Source organism: Corythoichthys intestinalis, chromosome 1 (assembly GCF_030265065.1).
Source record: "Corythoichthys intestinalis isolate RoL2023-P3 chromosome 1, ASM3026506v1, whole genome shotgun sequence".
NCBI lineage: Eukaryota > Metazoa > Chordata > Actinopteri > Syngnathiformes > Syngnathidae > Corythoichthys > Corythoichthys intestinalis.
The window spans coordinates 21,144,238-21,163,174 of NC_080395.1; the positions used below are offsets into that span (position 1 = coordinate 21,144,238).

An 18,937-nucleotide genomic window follows, 5' to 3' on the forward strand; every position below is an offset into this window, starting at 1 on the left:
AGTGGCAACAGTGAATATGACATAACTCATTTAACATGGCGGAATCCAGCTGCTCCCTGTTAAGACCTACATGAGGTAAGTTGTTTGAGCTAAAATGTTTTTTAATGCATTTAAAATTTAGTTTATAGGTATATTTCGGCATTTTTTTTTTTTTTTTTTTTTTAATATGTAAAAAGTTAGCATTTTATAGCATTTAAGCTAGTGGACTTTTGCTATGCAAGTTAGCTGCTCATTTGTTGTACTTCAATCTTTATTTATTTATTTTTTTTATAGTTTAAGGGTAAGCTCAGCTATTTTAATTATTGCTCTTGTGAAATGAAAGTTCAACTCTACACTGTTTGAAGACACACTCGGGAATTTTATTTTGTATTCACATTTAAATGTTCCTAATTCGATTACTTGCTTATTCAAACCAACTAGCAGATAGATTATTCGACTACTAAATTAATCAATGGCTGCAGCCCTATATTTCAGTATACAAATCGTGATATTAAAACAAGCATAGAGAAAATAAGCATAAAAAATGACGAGCACAGCCATTTTGTGACATCAGTTATAGCCACGCACATACACACTGATAAACTTGAGCAGAAGTGCATGTGATTATAGGTAATAATGGCAGAAGGGTGGGCAATCTTGCATACTTGCATTTGATTGGCTAAAAATGTACTGGCATTGTTCGCTCTAAGGGCATCCTCTTCATAGAAATGCTGACGTTTATTTACCTTTGTCTTTACTTAATAAACAATATGGTTTCGGATTGGATGCACATTAAAAGGTGTTGTCTTTTTGATTTTCATCGACAGAAGAGGTTTCCTTCAGGCAAAATGGCGGCTCCCTAAATAGATGAAAAATGTAATTACACAGTGGGGCAAACAAGTATTTAGTCAACCACTAATTGTGCAACTTCTCCCACTTGAAAATATTAGAGAGGCCTGGAACTGTCAACATGGGTAAACCTCAACCACGAGAGACAGAATGTGGAAGAAAAAAAAATAGAAAATCACATTGTTTGATTTTTAAAGAATTTATTTGCAAATCATGGTGCAAAATAAGTATTTGTTCTATACCAAAAGTTCATCTCAATACTTTGTTATGTACCCTTTGTTGGCAATAACGGAGGCCAAACGTTTTCTGTAACTCTTCACAAGCTTTTCACGCACTGTTGCTGGTATTTTGGCCCATTCCTCCATGCAGATCTCCTCTAGAGCAGTGATGTTTTGGGGCTGTCGTTGGGCAACACGGACTTTCAACTCCCTCCTCACCCCGTGGCGTCAAAATGATAAGAACGGGGAGCAAAAATCCCAGAACCACACGGCGGGACCTAGTGAATGACCTACATGGAGCTGGGACCACAGTAACAAAGGCTACTATCAGTAATACAATGCACCGCCAGGGACTCAAATCCTGCACTGCCAGACGTGTCCCCCTGCTGAAGAAAGTACACATCCAGGCCCGTCTGCGGTTCGCTAGAGAGCATTTGGATGATCCAGAAGAGGACTGGGAGAATGTGTTATGGTCAGATGAAACCAAAATAGAACTTTTTGGTAGAAACACAGGTTCTCTTGTTTGGAGGAAAAAGAATACTGAATTGCACCATACCCACTGTGAAGCATGGGGGTGGTAACATCATGCTTTGGAGCTGTTTTTCTGCAAAGGGACCAGGCTGACTGATTTGTGTAAAGGAAAGAATGAATGGGGCCATGTATCGAGAGATTTTGAGTGAAAATCTCCTTCCATCAGCAAGGGCATTGAAGATGAGACGTGGCTGGGTCTTTCAGCATGACAATGATCGCAAACACACAGCCAGGGCAACAAAGGAGTGGCTTTGTAAGAAGCATTTCAAGGTCCTGGAGTGGCCTAGCCAGTGTCCAGGTCTCAACCCCATAGAAAATCTGCAGAGGGAGTTGAAAGCCTGTGTTACCCAACGACAGCCCCAAAACATCACTGCTCTAGAGCTAGAGATCTGCATGGAGAAATGGGCCAAAATACCACTAGCAGTGTGTGAAAAGCTTGTGAAGAGTTACAGAAAACGTTTCGCCTCCGTTATTGCCAACAAAGGGTACATAACAAAGTATTGAGATGAACTTTTGGTATTGACCAAATTCTTATTTTCCACCATGATTTAAAAATCAAACAATGTGATTTTCTGTTTTTTTTTTCCACATTCTGTCTCTCATGGTTGAGGTTTAACCACGTTGACAATTACAGGCCTCTCTAATATTTTTAAGTGGGAGAACTTGCACAATTAGTGGTTGACTAAATACTTATTTGCCCCACTGTATGTTTATTCGTTATTCTACAAACTCATGAAATCAGTGTACTGATCTGTGACACCCACACAAAATAGATGTTTGAACAAAAATATTTAGCGTTTAATTCATTCAAAGTCCTTTCTCGTAAAGTTGTATGGGTTCTCTGTATACCACTCTGATCCCCTCCCACACAAAAAGGGCTGTGTCTGGACGTGCAACGGGGCCCTTTAATACCTTTGGCTGAGATAAGAGAAATGCAATGCCCGAGATTAGCGGCAGGAAATGGCGTCTCAAGTGTTGGGAACAGAGGCCGTGCCGAAGCGTCAGCTTTGCGGCTCGTTGCGCACGGCCCGAGCCCGGCATCAACGTCCACGAGCATCCGACGAATGCTTTGCGTGTCTATTTCGGCCTCGCGGCTTGGACGCGCAACACATAATTGCAGCATCAGTGGAAGTGCTCATGCTCTCCCTGACCCCAAAACGCCGTGCCCTGTCTTTTCAGTGCAGTGTGCATGTAAATCACTTAGCCGCTCTCCAGAGAGGAAAGACCTTTCATACGGGTGCCGCTTCAACTTGAACGCCACCGCAGCGCTCGAGCCTTCATGCATGCACGCCCTCCTTTTTGAAAGCCAACGCCATTGCACTCACAAGGTCGAGACATGGGTGGGCTTGATCATTTGTGGACGTTTTGTTGAAGTCAGAAGGAGGTTTTAAAACCAAAATCAAATGCTGGCATAGGCTGGAACTCAATAGCCAAGTAGAACATTATCACCTCTATTTCTTTTATATGATATTTGACTCATTGGCTGCCAATGACTGCGCTAGATGTCCACTCTATTTTGACTGATGAATGATCGGATCGGATGATTGGATGTCAGTGGCACTGAAACATGAGCATTTATAGCCTAGCTGAAATGATTTGGACGTCTATCGTTGTTAATGGCCACCAATGAGTTAAATACTATTGGGGGTTGGTCAATTTTAGAGTGTTATTGGGGGTCATAATCAGTGTGTATTTCTGTTTGTATTCCTTTATTAACACGTCATTAATTCATCAGTTCATTTATTCATAAAAATTGTATTTAAAAACAAAAAAAATATTGATTCATTTGAAAAGTAATGTAATAATAATTGAGACGTTTGTCAATTCATTTGACTTTACTCGATTATACTTATCAACACTGATAAAACAATTCTGCATTCCGAACCACTAGTTTAAAAGTTGTTGAAAAACTCACCAACTCACAGTTTTCACATGACAAAAAAAAATCTTAAATCGCATTATTATTGGAATTCAAATCATATTTTGAGACGATGCAAATATATACAACAATTTGGCAAAGCGCAGAGAACAAGAAATGTGTCTTTAAATCTGCCGTTTAGCTCCTCCTGTCATTATAGCGCTCTGGCGCCTCCGTCTTAGTGATGACGTCAGAGAATGAGAGATTTCAGTGGATTTAGTATTAAGCCCAATAGAGGAGGAAGCGTTTTCAGTGATTGTGGTTCAGGTATGAATTTTTCGAAGATATTGTCGATCCAGACGAAGTATGTGACATACAGCCATATATGTTAGAGTTGTATTTGGAGGAGAAGGAAGACTCAAAACGTGTCACCCACTAAATGCAAGCCACCTCGTTATTAAAACGTGTGCCATGATCCCAGTATTTGACATAATATAAAACACGTAGCTTACTCACTTCCTCGTCCGTCCAATGGTCCCTCGATTGTCGGTCTTGTTTTGCCCATTCTTCACGTTGAACAGGATATTTTGAAAACCCAAAAAGGCTCACACTACTCTGCCTGGTGTAACAACAAAAGCCTGCAGCATATTGGGCTGGCCTGACGCGAACAATAAGACGATTAATCCGCAAAATCAGGAGAATCTGCAGTCCTTCTGCATACAATAGTATGGCTGTTTAGTGTAGATCAGGGGTCGGGAACCTAACGCTCGAGAGCCAGATCTGGCTCTTTTGACGGCTGCATCTGGCTCACAAATCACAAATTAATGAACTCATTCACTCCCAGCCATTTTCACCAGGGCAAGGCCCTTCGCTTCCGGCCGTTTTTTCCGGATTTTGACTGATTTTGCAAGGCCCACAGAAAATTCTGTTCCATTGCTATATAAACATGGAACCCACCAAAAGAAAGATTAGACTCTCTTCTTTCAGCAGAAAAAAAAATAAGTTCATATCTTTTTCCATTCTTTAGAAATCAGCATTAGAAAATAGCTTAGTTTGAGCAATTTTCAAATTTTTGATGAAAAAACAGAAAATGAGCTTTTTGTAAACGCATACATTTCAAACATAAGTTTGACTTTAACACGGCTATTTTTTGCTTCAGTGACATCCCAAACATCTGAATAATGTTTTCCTTTTACAAAATAACATGAACAACCAGCCAAATAGAGCTTTTGATAGCAAAGTAGCAATTTATTGACACATGACTACTGAGAGATGACGGTTTGTCACCGAGAGGACGCCGTTGTCGCCACGTCAGCCGTGTAAACCTTTCCCTCATCGTTGTGGGTCTCACAAAGATGGATTATTTTTGCGTTTCTGCGGGGTCTGCTTGGCTAGCCGCTTTACTGAGGGTCTCACTCGTTTTGCACAGTTGGCCAGGTGTCCTCTCATTGGTTTGTTCGGTCGGAGCGCCGCCTGGCATCATGCCGCCAGCGCTCCGACCATGCTGCCCGGCCGTTCACTGCTGTTGAATCGTGTTGCCTAGTCTTGCAAAATGCGCTACTGCCCTCCAGTGGCCAGTTTTATTGCTTTAAAATGGGTTTGGAATGTTTTCTTTGTTTCTCAGATACAGTGGAAGGTATATATGCTTCTTATTAAAAAAAAAAATTAAAAAAAACAAAAAAACGCAAAAGACGTATAAATACGTTTTTGGGACAGTGAAGCATTTAAAAATAGAACGTATTTATACGTTTCCGGGAGCAAATGAGTAAAAAAAAAAAAAAAAAAGATATATACTGTATATTAGGGCTGTCAAAATCATCGCGTTAACGGGCGGTAATTAATTTTTTAAATCAATCACGTTAAAATATTTGATGCAATTAACGCACATGCCCCGCTCAGACAGATTTAAATGACAGTACAGTGAAATGCCCACTTGTTAATTATGTTTTGTGGAGTTTTGCTGCCCTCTGCTGGTGCTTGGGTGCGACTGATTTTATAGGCTTCAGCACCCATGAGCATTGTGTAAGTAGTTATTGACATCAACAATGGCGGGCTACTAGTTTATTTTTTGATTGAAAATTTTACAAATTTTATTAAAACGAAAACATTAAGAGGGGTTTTAATATAAAATTGCTATAACTTGTACTAATATTTATCTTTTAAGAACCACAAGTCTTTCGATCCATGGATCACTTTAACAGAATGTTAATAATGTTAATGCCATCTTGTTGATTTATTGTTATGATAAACAAATACAGCCCCTATGTAGCGCATGTTGAATATATATATCCATCTTGTGTCTTATCTTTCCATTCCACCAATAATTTACAGAAAAAATATGGCATATTTTATAGATGGTTTGAATTGCGATTCATTGCGATTAATTATGATTATTTTTAAGATGTAATTAACTTGATTAAAAATTTTAATCGTTTGACAGCCCTAATATATATTATATATCATATCATACTCCTTTGCGCATTGCGCTAAACGGCGACGGTCACCGGTCATATGCTGGTGTTGTGCAGTAATGAGCAGACATGACTTTTGCGGCGTATGTTAACTTTTTTAATGCTCCAACAATACTCACGCAATTCGCTCTAGATATCATCAAATAGCAACCTAGATGTGCTACGTTAGATCCCCCCAAGTCCCATGCCATTGATTGCGGGAGCCCAGGGTGATCATGGGACACGTAGTCCGTATACTACAACCGGCGATTAGAAAGCCGGTTCACAGTAATTTTAGTGGGAAAGTGGCAAACATACATGTCGTTGTGTCTAGCTATATTTTTATTTATCTATCAATCTCACTGGCAACGTAGATGAGGCAGAGACACTGTTCAAGAGGGGTCGCTGTATTTTGCTGTCGAAAATAGTGGCCTATGTGCAAATCAGCGGAAAGAAAACTTCCCTGTTTTTTAGTTTCGTTTTTCGTGTTTGTCAGCTAATCTTAGAAACCCTTTTGAGACGATGGGAAAAAGAAAAAAAGACGGAGTAACGTACTTTTCAGCAGGAACGGCCAGAGGAATTTGCCTTTGTGGAGAGTTTTTGACGACTTTTCGGATAAAGACCGTCATGATGTCAAATCAAATTGAGTCACCGCAAGTGAAGGACATAAATGCAGCACCATTTTTTTTCTCTCACTTTGGATGAGTCAACAAACGTAGGCAATTTATCCCAATTCAGCGTGATTGCAAGGTTTTGACTATGAAAGGGACAACAAGAGGGCAGGATTTATTCAAGTCCTTCACTGAGTTCGCTGAAGAAAAAAATCTACCGATAGATCAACTTGTTTCGGTGTGCACTGATTGTGCTCCGTGCGTGGTGGGGAAAAACAGGAATCCTAGCGCTTCGTGAACATGAAAAGAGACACATCCTAAGTTTCTCAACGCCTGAATGAAGCAAAATCATCAGCAAAATCAGAAGTCACATTAATGGTAAGAAATACTCATCATTGATTAGCAACAGCATAACAATGCTATTAACAAGAATTCAGAGACTAACCCAAACCATTGTACTTTAAAAGTGTTGAAATTACATAAAATGCACAGATTACTTGGATTTTTAGTTTGAAACATATTGTATGGCTCTCACGGAATTACATTTTTTTTTTTTTTTAAATGTGGTGTTCATGGCTCAGTCAAAAAGGTTCCCAACCCTGGGTGTAGATAATCTTATTCTCTGACGTCACATCCACCTTCTTCTTCAACCCGAGACTCTAGCCGGAAGTCATACATTTTCATGGCGCGGGATTTAAAAAGTTGAATATATCGATCGCTTCCACACACATCCAAGCGGTTTCATTCAGGAAATACTGTATTATGAAATAAACATAATTTCTGGTGTCATATGCACTTTTTCATGCTCTATTATTTCTCAAAAAGAAACCATATCTAAGTCACTTACTTATAAGCATGCAATTTTCTCACTTATTTTATCAGAGAAACACTCAAAAAATTTAGGTAAACAACATAATATTTGTAAATTTAAAATATGACAAATTCAACAAATCTTAGGTTTAGTTTTTCTGTAAAATATACAGTAGTTTGAGCAGTTTAAATTTATGTTTTCATCCATCGATCATTGCAATATCATGAAAACTTCGCCTGTGAACCATATTATGCACGATGGGAGGAATCCATTGATTTGTTAAGTAGAGACCTGAGCCACAAATGTACTTAGTGGATTTCTCAAAAAGGAAAAGGAGTGATTAAAGAGTGGGCAGAGAAGGACGAAGAGTAGGAGGAAGGGAACGAGATAGACCACAGACAAAGTGCAGACTCCCCTGAACCGCAATGTGAAAGGGTGCGCAAGCCTGTAATAAAACCAGCGCAACATTTGGCAACATGGATGCACATGCCGCAAACCACACGCATACACACTTACTATGCTGGGCAGGGCTGCGTATTGCAGAGGTGCGAGCCCAGCGTGGGTCGAGTAAGCGGATTGCACATGGTGGCGTTGACGTGAAGTTTCTGGTCCTGCATGCAAATAGCCTTGGTGGAGATGCGACCTAAAGATGAAAACAGAAATAATTGAAGTTTTTCAGTACAGTAGGGGTGTCATGACCTACCAAAGTTCCAAAATCAAGTTAAATTGCTTTAATATTTGTTATTTACAACAACAAAAACATCTATATTTGTTAACCCAAAACCCTAAATTGCTCAACAGTGGTCAAATAAGTACTTTATATGGGTATATCCATACCTACTGGTGAGAGAATGAATAAATGAACGTTTACTTGTAAAGCATCTCATTACTCCGCTCTTCAAACTTCGCGCCCTCGGTTCATTGCAGATTTTTTTCTCAATAAATAAATAAATATATGTAGTATTTTATACAGCTGTCCTGATCCAATCACGTAGTCGCTCACTCTCGTTCTTGACGCTTTCCTTGGTCAGGCAGTGCACTGGAGTTGCTTATTAAAGTTATTGAAGATTAACAGATGTTAAGGTTTAATTTTACCAGAGACGCTTGGAAGCCAAAACTTCAAAGCGCCGCATACGTCAATAATCGTTCATCTTGTTAAACAGTTGCTGTGGCGACTCATTGTGTGGAAGTGAACAGCTTAAGCGGATTTGAGTGGACTCACTCAATGAAGCATTTAATAAAGACAAGCATTTTTGTTACATTATTCTTGTTTAAAAATAATTCAGTACGACAGTAACATGTTTAAAACTTATCATAATTGTTATATTTGAAATGTTTGAAAACAATTTATTATAATTTATTATAATATATATATATATATATATATATATATATATATATATATATATATATATATATATTAGGGCTGCAGCTATAGAATATTTTAGTAATCGAGTAATCAACTGAAAATTCTATCGATTAATCGAGTAATCGGTTAAAACATTTTTTTCTTTTATAGGTAAAGAGCAATTATAAATATACATGAGAAAAAGACATTTCATCCAATATTGAACCATTTTCAGTCAATCAATGTCTTTATTTTCGATGTACATTGTTGAAAACAGCCAACAATTGCATCTCAGATGTGACTAGAAAAAAAAATTCACTGCTGTCACTCAAAAAACTTCTAGATCTTACTAAAAAACAAAAAAACAAAAACATATTTCTTACCTAAAAATGTAATTACGCTTGATAACACACATCACTTGAAAACTACGTGTTTCAATTGAATTTCCATTTGTGTCAAGCTATTTTTAAGTTCTAGTTTTAAGTTAGTCTAAACTGTAAGTACTGATAGAATTTTGAGTTTTTGCAGTGTTCAAAATAATTGTATGATACCTGCTGTATTGGAGCACATTAGGGACCAGGTGTCTTGGTGTTTTATTCAGCAATGACTACTGAGCTAAAACTGACAGTTAGCTTTATTATGTTTTAATTTTACACCCTCATCACTCTACAGCGCTGTGTTTTTACAGATTAAATAAAGCCTGTATGTGAGACACGTTAGCCACGCATCGACAGTGGTCATAATAAATAGAAACCTTGCCCTCCGAAGGGCTAACGTTACGTGAGTGAGTGACAGAATATGTTATATTTATTAGCGCTGAGAAGTCTACTGCTTAAAGATGGCGGCTGTTTACTAATGCTGCCCAGACGCGGCCGAGTCTGTCATTTCGCATCTAGTTCTAAATGCATGCATTATCTATGAGACGCCTCGGACATTACCTGCTACCACACTAGCATCATGCGGGCGTAGTTTTTAGCAACGTCGGCGTAATTTGTAGCAGCTGTCGGCTGCAGTAAGTTTTTTTCTTTTCTTTTTTTAATTGCTTCTTCCTTTACGCACGTGACGTCAGCGCGTTGTCCCGCATTAAAAGTAGTCCGGGCAAAACGTGATGCTTAGAGCTGGCAAAATTAAATGATTCCCCGAGGTGAATAAAATTACTCGGATCAGTTTTTAAACTCGAGTTACTCGAGGATTCATTTCAGCTCTAACATACGTGTATATATATGGCTGAAAAAGCAGTTTCTGTTCTTGCACCCCTCTTTAAAATAAACTGCTGTATTTTAAGCCAAAAGAACTGTTGTGTTTGCTAGAACAATATGTCTATATGCTGCCATAGCAGTTTCATGGGGCATTCAGCCCCCAAACAATTTTTAATTTGTCCGTTTTACCCTGGAGACCCCCGTTTACAGACACTGCACAACTGCTTTTGTTTCAATCCAGCCATAAAAAGAAGGTAATTATATTTATTATTCGAAATGTCTATTATTTTTAGCTTAGAATCATTAATTTATTTCTAATATTTAGTTATAAAATTATTCACCTGCTTATTTTAAACAAATTACGTCACAAAGAAAAAAATAGTGTCTGTAAATAGGTCACGGATTTTGTTACTGTAGCATTTCCCCCGATATTTTAGATGACAAATAATCAATCCAAACAAAGAAAAATGAAAAAAAAAAAACATTTCAAAGGATAAATATTTGAAAAAGAAAATCTTGACCAATCCTTGATGTCTGCGATTTCTGCATTGCGACCCTTTTTATATTACCGTGTTTCACCCATAAAATCTCCCAAAAGTCCGGCTGTGGCCATTCACAGCTGTGTCTTGATACTCGGTGAGACATGCTACACGGAGTTTTTGGATTGAAACAAGGTAAGTATGCGATAATATCTCGTTAAAATCATGGTGTCTTTAATTATGCTCTCTTGTGCTCTCACTTCAAATGAGGGTTTTGGGGTTTAATTTTTTTTTTTTTTAAATGGCCTCCAGTTCAATTGTTTTCTTCCCCCAGAAAACTGAGATTTTAAGCTTTCCAATGATCTATCACACATGCATATAGGACAGTTTTGAAATTTGGCCAAATTGGGGGTCTCTGAACGGAACTTCAAGTCACCTGAGTGTTTGTATTTTTTTTTTTTTTTTTCAATCTAAATTATATTTTGGGCAAAAAAGTGAAAAAATATGTCATATATATATATATGTCCAGTGCTAAATCTGAATAAATACATTGAACACGATTTCTTTTATTTTTTATGTTTTTTTTTAGGGGGGGGGGCGCTACTTCGCAATTTTTTACGTATCGCGGCGGTTTTTGGGCCCCACTAATCGCGGAAAACGAGGAATCACTGTCGAACAAATGGATGCAGAAGTCCTCTCCATTTAACGCCTTGACAGTAAATTACTGCCGAAGGCGGTTGAGTGCAGGATCCAAGTAAAGATTTTTGGAAAATACATCCACACATTTGCATTCAACAGGGGGTGCTCAACGGACATCTGTCCTCTGAGTGCACTTGGTTTGATATTGTAGCTGTCAAGTGTGATTATAAAGGACTGAAAATGCTCTTTCAAGATTACATTTTTAATGCAATAGACAGATGAATAATGATGGAACATTGGAAACAAAAAACGTTCAAACAAAAAACACAACTCTGCAACGGGAAATTCCACAGAAAAAAATGAATGTGTATGTTTTGAACACACAAAATTACAGCTGTATTAGTTTATATAGGATTACATTCAATTCACAATGACTTACGCATAAGGGCATTTTGCAGAGCATGTTATTTTGTTGTTGCTTTTTTTCAATTAAACTGGATTCGCATTTGGGTCTAAGGTATACCTGAGTTGTGTACTTATTAACTTTTTGATCATTCGTTTTGGCATTTGTGCCTCCGAACTATCTTGTACAGTGACTCATCCCAATTGTGGTAGGCTCAAAATGCAACATGATCAAAGCATGCAGACATGAAGGCAAAACCAAACACTTCCAACTCACCTCCGGCACAGGGAGCGGAACAGTCGGAACGCACCACACCCCAGCTGTAGTCTGGCTTTCTTTCGGTGCGAGGTAGTGTGTACTCCCAAACCACGCCAGGGTTCTTGCCTTGCAGGAGAATCTAGCAGGGGAAGGGAAAGAAGAAGCTGTTTATTGCTGGCAAGACAGATAATAGCTTAGAGGCTTTCTATGCACCGTAATTGACTGGTGTGCAGTTTGGGGGTGGTTCACCAATGACCAAAGGTGGGTAGAGAAGCCTAAACTTTTATTCAAGTAAAAATAGCGTACTTCAAAATGATATAACTCAAGTAAAAGTAGTCACCCAAAAAAATTTTACTCATGTAGAAGTAAAAAGTATTCAGCAGTAAGAATACTCAAGTAATTAGTAACTGCTTACAATGTCTTTTTTTTTTTTTTTTTTTTTTTAAACAATATATTTTTTCCCTCAGCACAATGTCATCTATAAGAATTGTTATTATACTGTCATAGAAACACAGCCACAGTTATAAGGACATATGGTCTATTACATGACCATATGAGGCCATAAAAATACAAAAATTTAATTACAACTAGAAAAATCTACAGAAATGAAACATCACCCATCCAAAGAGAATGAGTGCTATCTATTGGAGAAAACATATTTTCTATCAGGAAATTAAAACAATCATATCTCCGGTTTTCCATGGTCTATCGGTGCCAAATAAACACTGGGAGGGAAGTTGAATTATGCATTTTCAAGTAGTGTTGACAACAGCGCTCTATGTGTCTGTGTTTTTTTTTCCTACATGATTGAATAGACTTGTGTGATCAAAGGACTTCCAACTGCAAGCTTGCGCGTGGTCGTGTGACTATTGTTACGTCTGATTGGTATAATGGAGTCATCTAATTATTGTTGCGACACCTCATTGGCAGGGGTGAAAGTGGCTAGAATTTCTTGCCGGAACTCCCTGACATGAAGGTAGCCATGGAGCCAGAATTGTTTTATTTTTTTTTCGGGGGGGCACCCCTGCCATTCTGTAAGATAATGCTCAATTTCAGCCAGAAAATGATTGCAATTACAAATGTTTTGGTAGTAATATCTTCATTTATTTAGCTTGCGATGAAAAAACACAAAAGAGAATGGAAAAAAAATTAAATCAATATCATTTTACACAAAACTCCAAAAATGGGCCGGACAAAAGTATTTGGACCCTTTGAAAAATCATGTGATGCTTCTCTAATTTGTGTAATTCACAGCACCTGTTACTTACCTGTGGCACAGAACAGATGGTGGCAATAAAAAATGTATAAATCAATAAAAAAATAACTAAATCACACTTGCAGCCACTTAAAATGGATTAAAGCTGACTCAACCTTTGTCCTGTGTCCTTGTGTGCACCACATTGATCATGGAGAAAAGAGACGACCAAAGAACTGTCTGAGGACTTGAGAAGCAAAATTGTGAGGAAGCATGGGCAATCTCAAGGCTACAAGTCCATCTCCAAAGACCTGAATGTTCCTGTGTCTACCGTGCGCAGTGTAATCAATAAGTGTACAGCCCATGGCACTGTGGCTAACATCCCTAGATGTTGACTGAAAAGAAAAATTGACAAGAGATTTCAACGAAAGATTGAGCGGATGGTGGATAAAGAACCTCGACTAACATCCAGACAAGTTCAAGCTGTCCTGCAGTCGAGGGTACAACAGTGTCAACCTGTACTATACGTCGTCGTCTAAATCAGGGGTCCCCAACCTTTTTTGCACCACGGACCGGTGTTATTTGGGTCTTTTTTTTCACGGACCGGATATCCCGCATATCAAACATAGCCGCAAAATGCGCAAATGCAGCGATTCCAAAGTAAACACTACAAACTTTCTTGAAAGAAAGGAATATTAACTTACGTTTGATCATGGAAGGACTTGTAGAAAAGTTCTCCTCAGATTCATCCTGCCATGTAAGCTGCACACAACAGCTGCACACCGCGCTCACCATTAACGACTTTGCCTTGTCATTAAACATTAATTAAGAAGCCCGCTTCACAAAGATACGATGTTGGAAATTGTAGCAGGGTTTTCAATGCTCTTGTCGCGATGTCAGGATATTCCAGAATGACTTTAATCCAGAACCTCGGTAGAGTTGTTGTCTCGAATGTACGTTTAATAAGGTCGCCGTCATTTGCGATCTCTCTGTTTATTCACAAACGGGTCACGAATCCACTCCTTCGCAGTTCGTGGGTCTTCGAGGCTGTAGGATCGTCAGGTGCCCTTTTCGCCATAAAAATATCCTTTTCGCCGTAAAAATATCTCCAAAGACGTCTGTTTTCCAGTCATCTTCGCTCGTGTGGGGGCTAATTATTTCCGGGAACAAATGTGCTGCGTCCGCGGCCTAGTAATACATTATTATCGAGGACAAGCGCACATAGATATATTATATACACAAACAAGATGTACTGCTAGCAGTCCAATCAATGGACTTCTATGACAACATTGTAATCTATCCCGTAGTATTATATCTAGAGTAGACAGAGATATTGGTGTGTTAAGCAGGGGCACAGGGTTAATTCGGCCAGAATGCGGTCGTTAATAAATTATTATGTCTGTGCGGCCCGGTAGCAAATGCGCCACGGACCGGTACCGGTCCGCGGCCCGGCAAATGGGGACCCCTGGTCTAAATGAAAAGCGACTCTATGGTAGGACACCCAGGAAGACCACACTTCTGACCCAGAGACATAAAAAAGCCAGGCTGGAGTTTGCCAAAACGTACCTGAGAAAGCCAAAAACGTTTTGGCAGAATGGGGGGGGGGGGGGGGGGGGGCGAGGCCTTCAAAGAAAAGAACATGGTCCCCACAGTCAAACATGGCGGAGGTTCTCAAATGTTTTGGGGTTGCTTTGCTGCCACTGGTACTGGACTGCTTGACTGTGTGGCATTATGAAGTCTGAAGACTACCAACAAATTTTGCAGCATAATGTAGGGCCCAGTGTGAGAAAGCTGGGTCTCCCATAGAGGTCATGGTCAGCAGGGCAATGACCCAAAACACACTCCAAAAAACACTAGAAAATGGTTTGAGAGAAAGCACTGGAGACGGGCCAGCAATGAGTCCGGACCTGAATCCCATGAAACAACTGTGGAGAGATCTGAAAATGGCAGTTTGGAGAAGGCACCCTTCAAATCTCAGAGACCTGGAGCAGTTGGCCAAAGAAGAATAGTCTAAAATTCCAGCAGAGCATTGTAAGATGATGGATTGATGGGTACCGGAAGCAGTTGTTCGCAGTTATTTTATCTAAAGGTTGTGCTACCAAATATTAGGCCCATGACCCCAATAAGAGTAAGTACTGTATTTTTCGGACTACAAGTCGCACCTGAGTATAAGTTGCACCAGCCATAAATTGCCCAACAAAGAGAAAAAAAACATATTAAAGTCTCACCGGAGTATAAATCGCAATTTGGGGGACATTTACTTGATAAAATCCAACACATAGAACATATATGTCATCTTGAAAGGCAATTTCATATAAAAATACAATAGAGAACAACATGCTGAATACAGTATGACGTTACATGATGCATGAACAACAAAATGCGAATATACTGTCCTCACCAGGGTGCTACGGTTCAGTCCTGGCTATACAGTGAGCTAAACTCCCAAATGACGATGCTGGACGTCCGTATAATTTGCTAAATGAATTTCGTCCTCGATACCAAACAAGTTCGCATCAACGTAAATAAATAATAATTAGGTGCTGTTACAGCAATGACACAAACGGTTAGCATGCATTCGCTAGCATTAGCACATCATTCAAACAACCACACAACTGGCTCTAAGTGTCCGATCGCGGGTGGAAAACACACAACAACAACAGAAAAGATGATACACACGGGCGTTGCCTCTGTAGAGATATTTTACAAGCATAAACAATGAACATAGGTTCGCTGCTGTGTTTCTCTCTCGCTAACTCGCCCACTCACTCAAGCTGCGTAGCTGTCAGTCTTCTTCTGGCGTGTGAGCGGTCTTCTTCACTTAAACAAGTGCGAGTGCGCCCTCACGTGGGTGTGAAAGTGCCACAAACTGAAAGCATGCATTTCAATATAAAAAAAGTCAATAATACAATTGAAAACACATTGCAGAAGGCAGAACGTGAACGTGGCCATAGCTATTAAGTTATTCAGATAACTATAGCATAAAGAACATGCTAACAAGTTACCAAACCATCAGTGTCACTCCAAAACACCACAATAACATGTGAAATGATATCATAATGGGTTAATAATTTCACACATAAGTCGCACCCCCAGCCAAACTATGAAAAAAAACTGCGACTTATAGTCTGAAAAATACGGTATAGAAAACACGCAACAAATGCCTTAGAAGGTCTTTGCTGCCCTGTGCTTTAGTAGCTCTGAAATGTAGGACAGTTACTGTATGCCAAAAATCACAAAACCGTACTGGAGGTCTACATAGACTAGGAAGAGAGTTGATCATGGATGTTGCGTACAACCGCATCTTCTTCTTAGCCTCGAAATCAGAGCGAGATTATTCTTCCTACACGGACATTCTTGTGGTATGCCAGTCCAGGGCCCGCAGTGTAATTTTGCTCCGGCGTTTTAGGCTTGATGAGTGGCGCGGTGAAGATGTGGAGAACCTGTGGTCTGTTGTCTTTGGTGTAACGATGTTTTGTACTTGTCAAACACGACAAAGATCTTATACTGTCTACACATTAAATGTGTTTATTTCCAAATCTTTGACTGCTTGTCTGTCCATCAAAGCATTTATTTTGGTCGTAATCGTCATCCCCCATAGCTAATTTGATTGACTATGTAGATTAGTATGTTTACGGTTGTGGTAGGGTTTTTATCTTTGCTTGTGTTTGGCTTGGAGACCAATATTTGGCTTTGTCTAAAACAATTGTTAGAAAAGTTGTGTGGTGTTTATCTTGGCAGACAATGTTTAGTGCACATTGTGTGTGTTTGGCGCAGAGCGAGTTGTTACACAGACGGAAAGCTGAAGGCATGATTATGTCTGCATTGTATTGTTTCTGCAGCTGTTTGTGAAAAAAGTTGGAATACAGCTCAATCCACATTTAATCGCATTTAATTCTGCAGATTGTGCACTAGGCATTTTGGTGTGATGGGAAAGTTTGCAATGAATAGATTGTTTTAAAAAGTGTTTTAAAACAATAGAGGATGCGGGACAGAACCCTGGGGAACACTGTTTATTGGTACTTGCTAATTATCTTAACATCTAAAATCAGTTTCTCTGTAAATTCCAAAGAGAGTCACATGTGAAACATAGTGGTTAATGTTAGCGTTTACAACTAGAAGAAAGTAGGCGCTCACTTTTTTACCCTTGTGCAAGCCAGGCTGAATGCCAAGATAAATCGGAGAAATTGACAGGTTCCCCAGTTAATATGAAACTAAAACTCTAAAGCAAATTGTAGCGAACATAATCATTTATACTTTTCAGCAGTTCATTCATAGGCCTCTACTGCAGTGGGCCCTCAACTGAATTCCCTGGGCACTTTGTGGTCTGAGAGCCTTAGGGGTCCACAAAATATTTTCCAATAAATTATGCTGTATCTTGTAAAAATGACAAACCTCGATAATTGGGGACAAGTATTCCAATATTAATATATTGTAAACCAATTAATTATATCTTGATTTAGCTTTGGACCACTTACACTGATTTAGCTTTGGACCACTTACACTGATTAATTTGTGACTGAAGCTAGTTTCACAATTCGTTATCCGTCAAATCCAATTTTTTTTTTTGTGTGTGTAGCCGTTCATATTGCAAAAACCTATGCAACTTGCTTCATGAATAGAATGTGGCCTCTATATGTGACTGTGACTTGTGAGACCCGTCATTACATTGTCACAGTGTTTATGGAAGTAAATATGGTCCCTTTGAGAGCTGTCCGCCATCATGTTTTTTTTTTCACTTTTGACGATCGATTGGAAGAACCAACATTTTCCTAAAATGATAGCTTCATGTGTTATATTAAGAAGGAAAAGGTACTTTTGCTCCTTCCTCCGCCATAGCTCGTCCGCTTCTGCTGTTTGTTTTGTCGAGCAGAAGTGACATATTTCACTTGTTGATGACGTAGAGGTCGGATTCATGCAGATATGCATTGACAGTGCAGTGGTGTCAGGCAATGTTAGATTTTTTTTCAAATCTGTTTTGGACTCATTTGGGTTTAAAAAAGGAATCAGATATCTACCCATTTACACTGCATGAAAAAAATCAGTTATGTGTCGCAGATTGACAAAGAAATAGTGTCAACGTAGCCTTAATCTCACATCTGTTTTTTTTTAAACATTTTTTTTCGTGTGTTTGTTTGGAACAGAAGACGTATTATTTAAGGAAAGATGCATATTTGTAGTGCTGAAATGATTACTCGAATAATTTGAGTAACTCGATTTTAAAATTGATTGAGAAATTTTCTCCCCCTCGAGGAATTGTTTCATTTTGCCAGGTCCGAGCATGATGTTTTTACTGGACTACTTTTAATGCGGCACAACGCGCTGACATCACGTGCGTACAGGAAGAAGACAGAGGCGGCGGATATATTTGATTTCAACTAAGCCTGTCGCGATAACAAATTTTAGTGGGCGATAAATTCTCTCTTAAATTATTGCGATATGCGATATTATTGCGCCCCCCTCCCCAATTTTTTTTTTTTAACCAATTTTCAATAACACAGTAAGAATATATAATAATAATAATACTAAGTAATATTAAGTACACCCATTTAAACGGAATTAATATTTACTCAATATCCATACCACACAGAAACACAGAATTAATAAAATGTCTTTTTCAAGAAAAAAATAAAATTGCACTTCAATAACTTAAGCATTTAGGCACAGAGATATAAAGTTGTAGTAACACAAACAATTGAACTTTAGCAACAAGAGAAAAACACATTAATTAAGTAGCAATAACAAAAATTTGGCTTCACTAAGGCTAGATTCATACTGCAGGTCTTTTAATGCACAAATCCAATTTTGTGTCATGTCTGCTTTTCTTCTTTTATTTTCTATTACTGTGGTCAAGCCCGCTTCTGCATAATAGCCGGAGTTCAAGCTAGAAGCCAATGGACAGCTACATCGCTCCCGTCCTGCCTGCTGCTTTCGGTTTGCTGACGTCATTGCTGCATGGATTCCGATTCGGGACACTTGAAAGTTCAGACCGCCAGCCACATTCTGGAAAAATGTGGCCCAGATCGGATTTAGACCACATACGAAAGTGACCCAGATCGGATTTGAAATGGTCCACTTCAATGCGACTTGTCACGTTCAGACCGTCAAG

General features: G+C 39.0%; 1 protein-coding gene across 3 annotated transcripts in view; it reads right to left on the minus strand.

Annotated features, from left to right (window-relative positions):
- The window catches only part of adamts18 (ADAM metallopeptidase with thrombospondin type 1 motif, 18), a 172,340-nt gene that overhangs the window by 34,876 nt on the left and 118,527 nt on the right, over positions 1–18,937 (minus strand). For all 3 annotated transcript variants that reach the window (XM_057843203.1, XM_057843192.1, XM_057843214.1), the window contains 2 exons: positions 11,652–11,772; positions 7,824–7,950 (listed from right to left, as the gene is read on the minus strand). In XM_057843203.1, the coding sequence (XP_057699186.1) occupies positions 7,824–7,950; positions 11,652–11,772 (248 nt within the window). The remainder of the gene's footprint in view (positions 1–7,823; positions 7,951–11,651; positions 11,773–18,937) is intronic.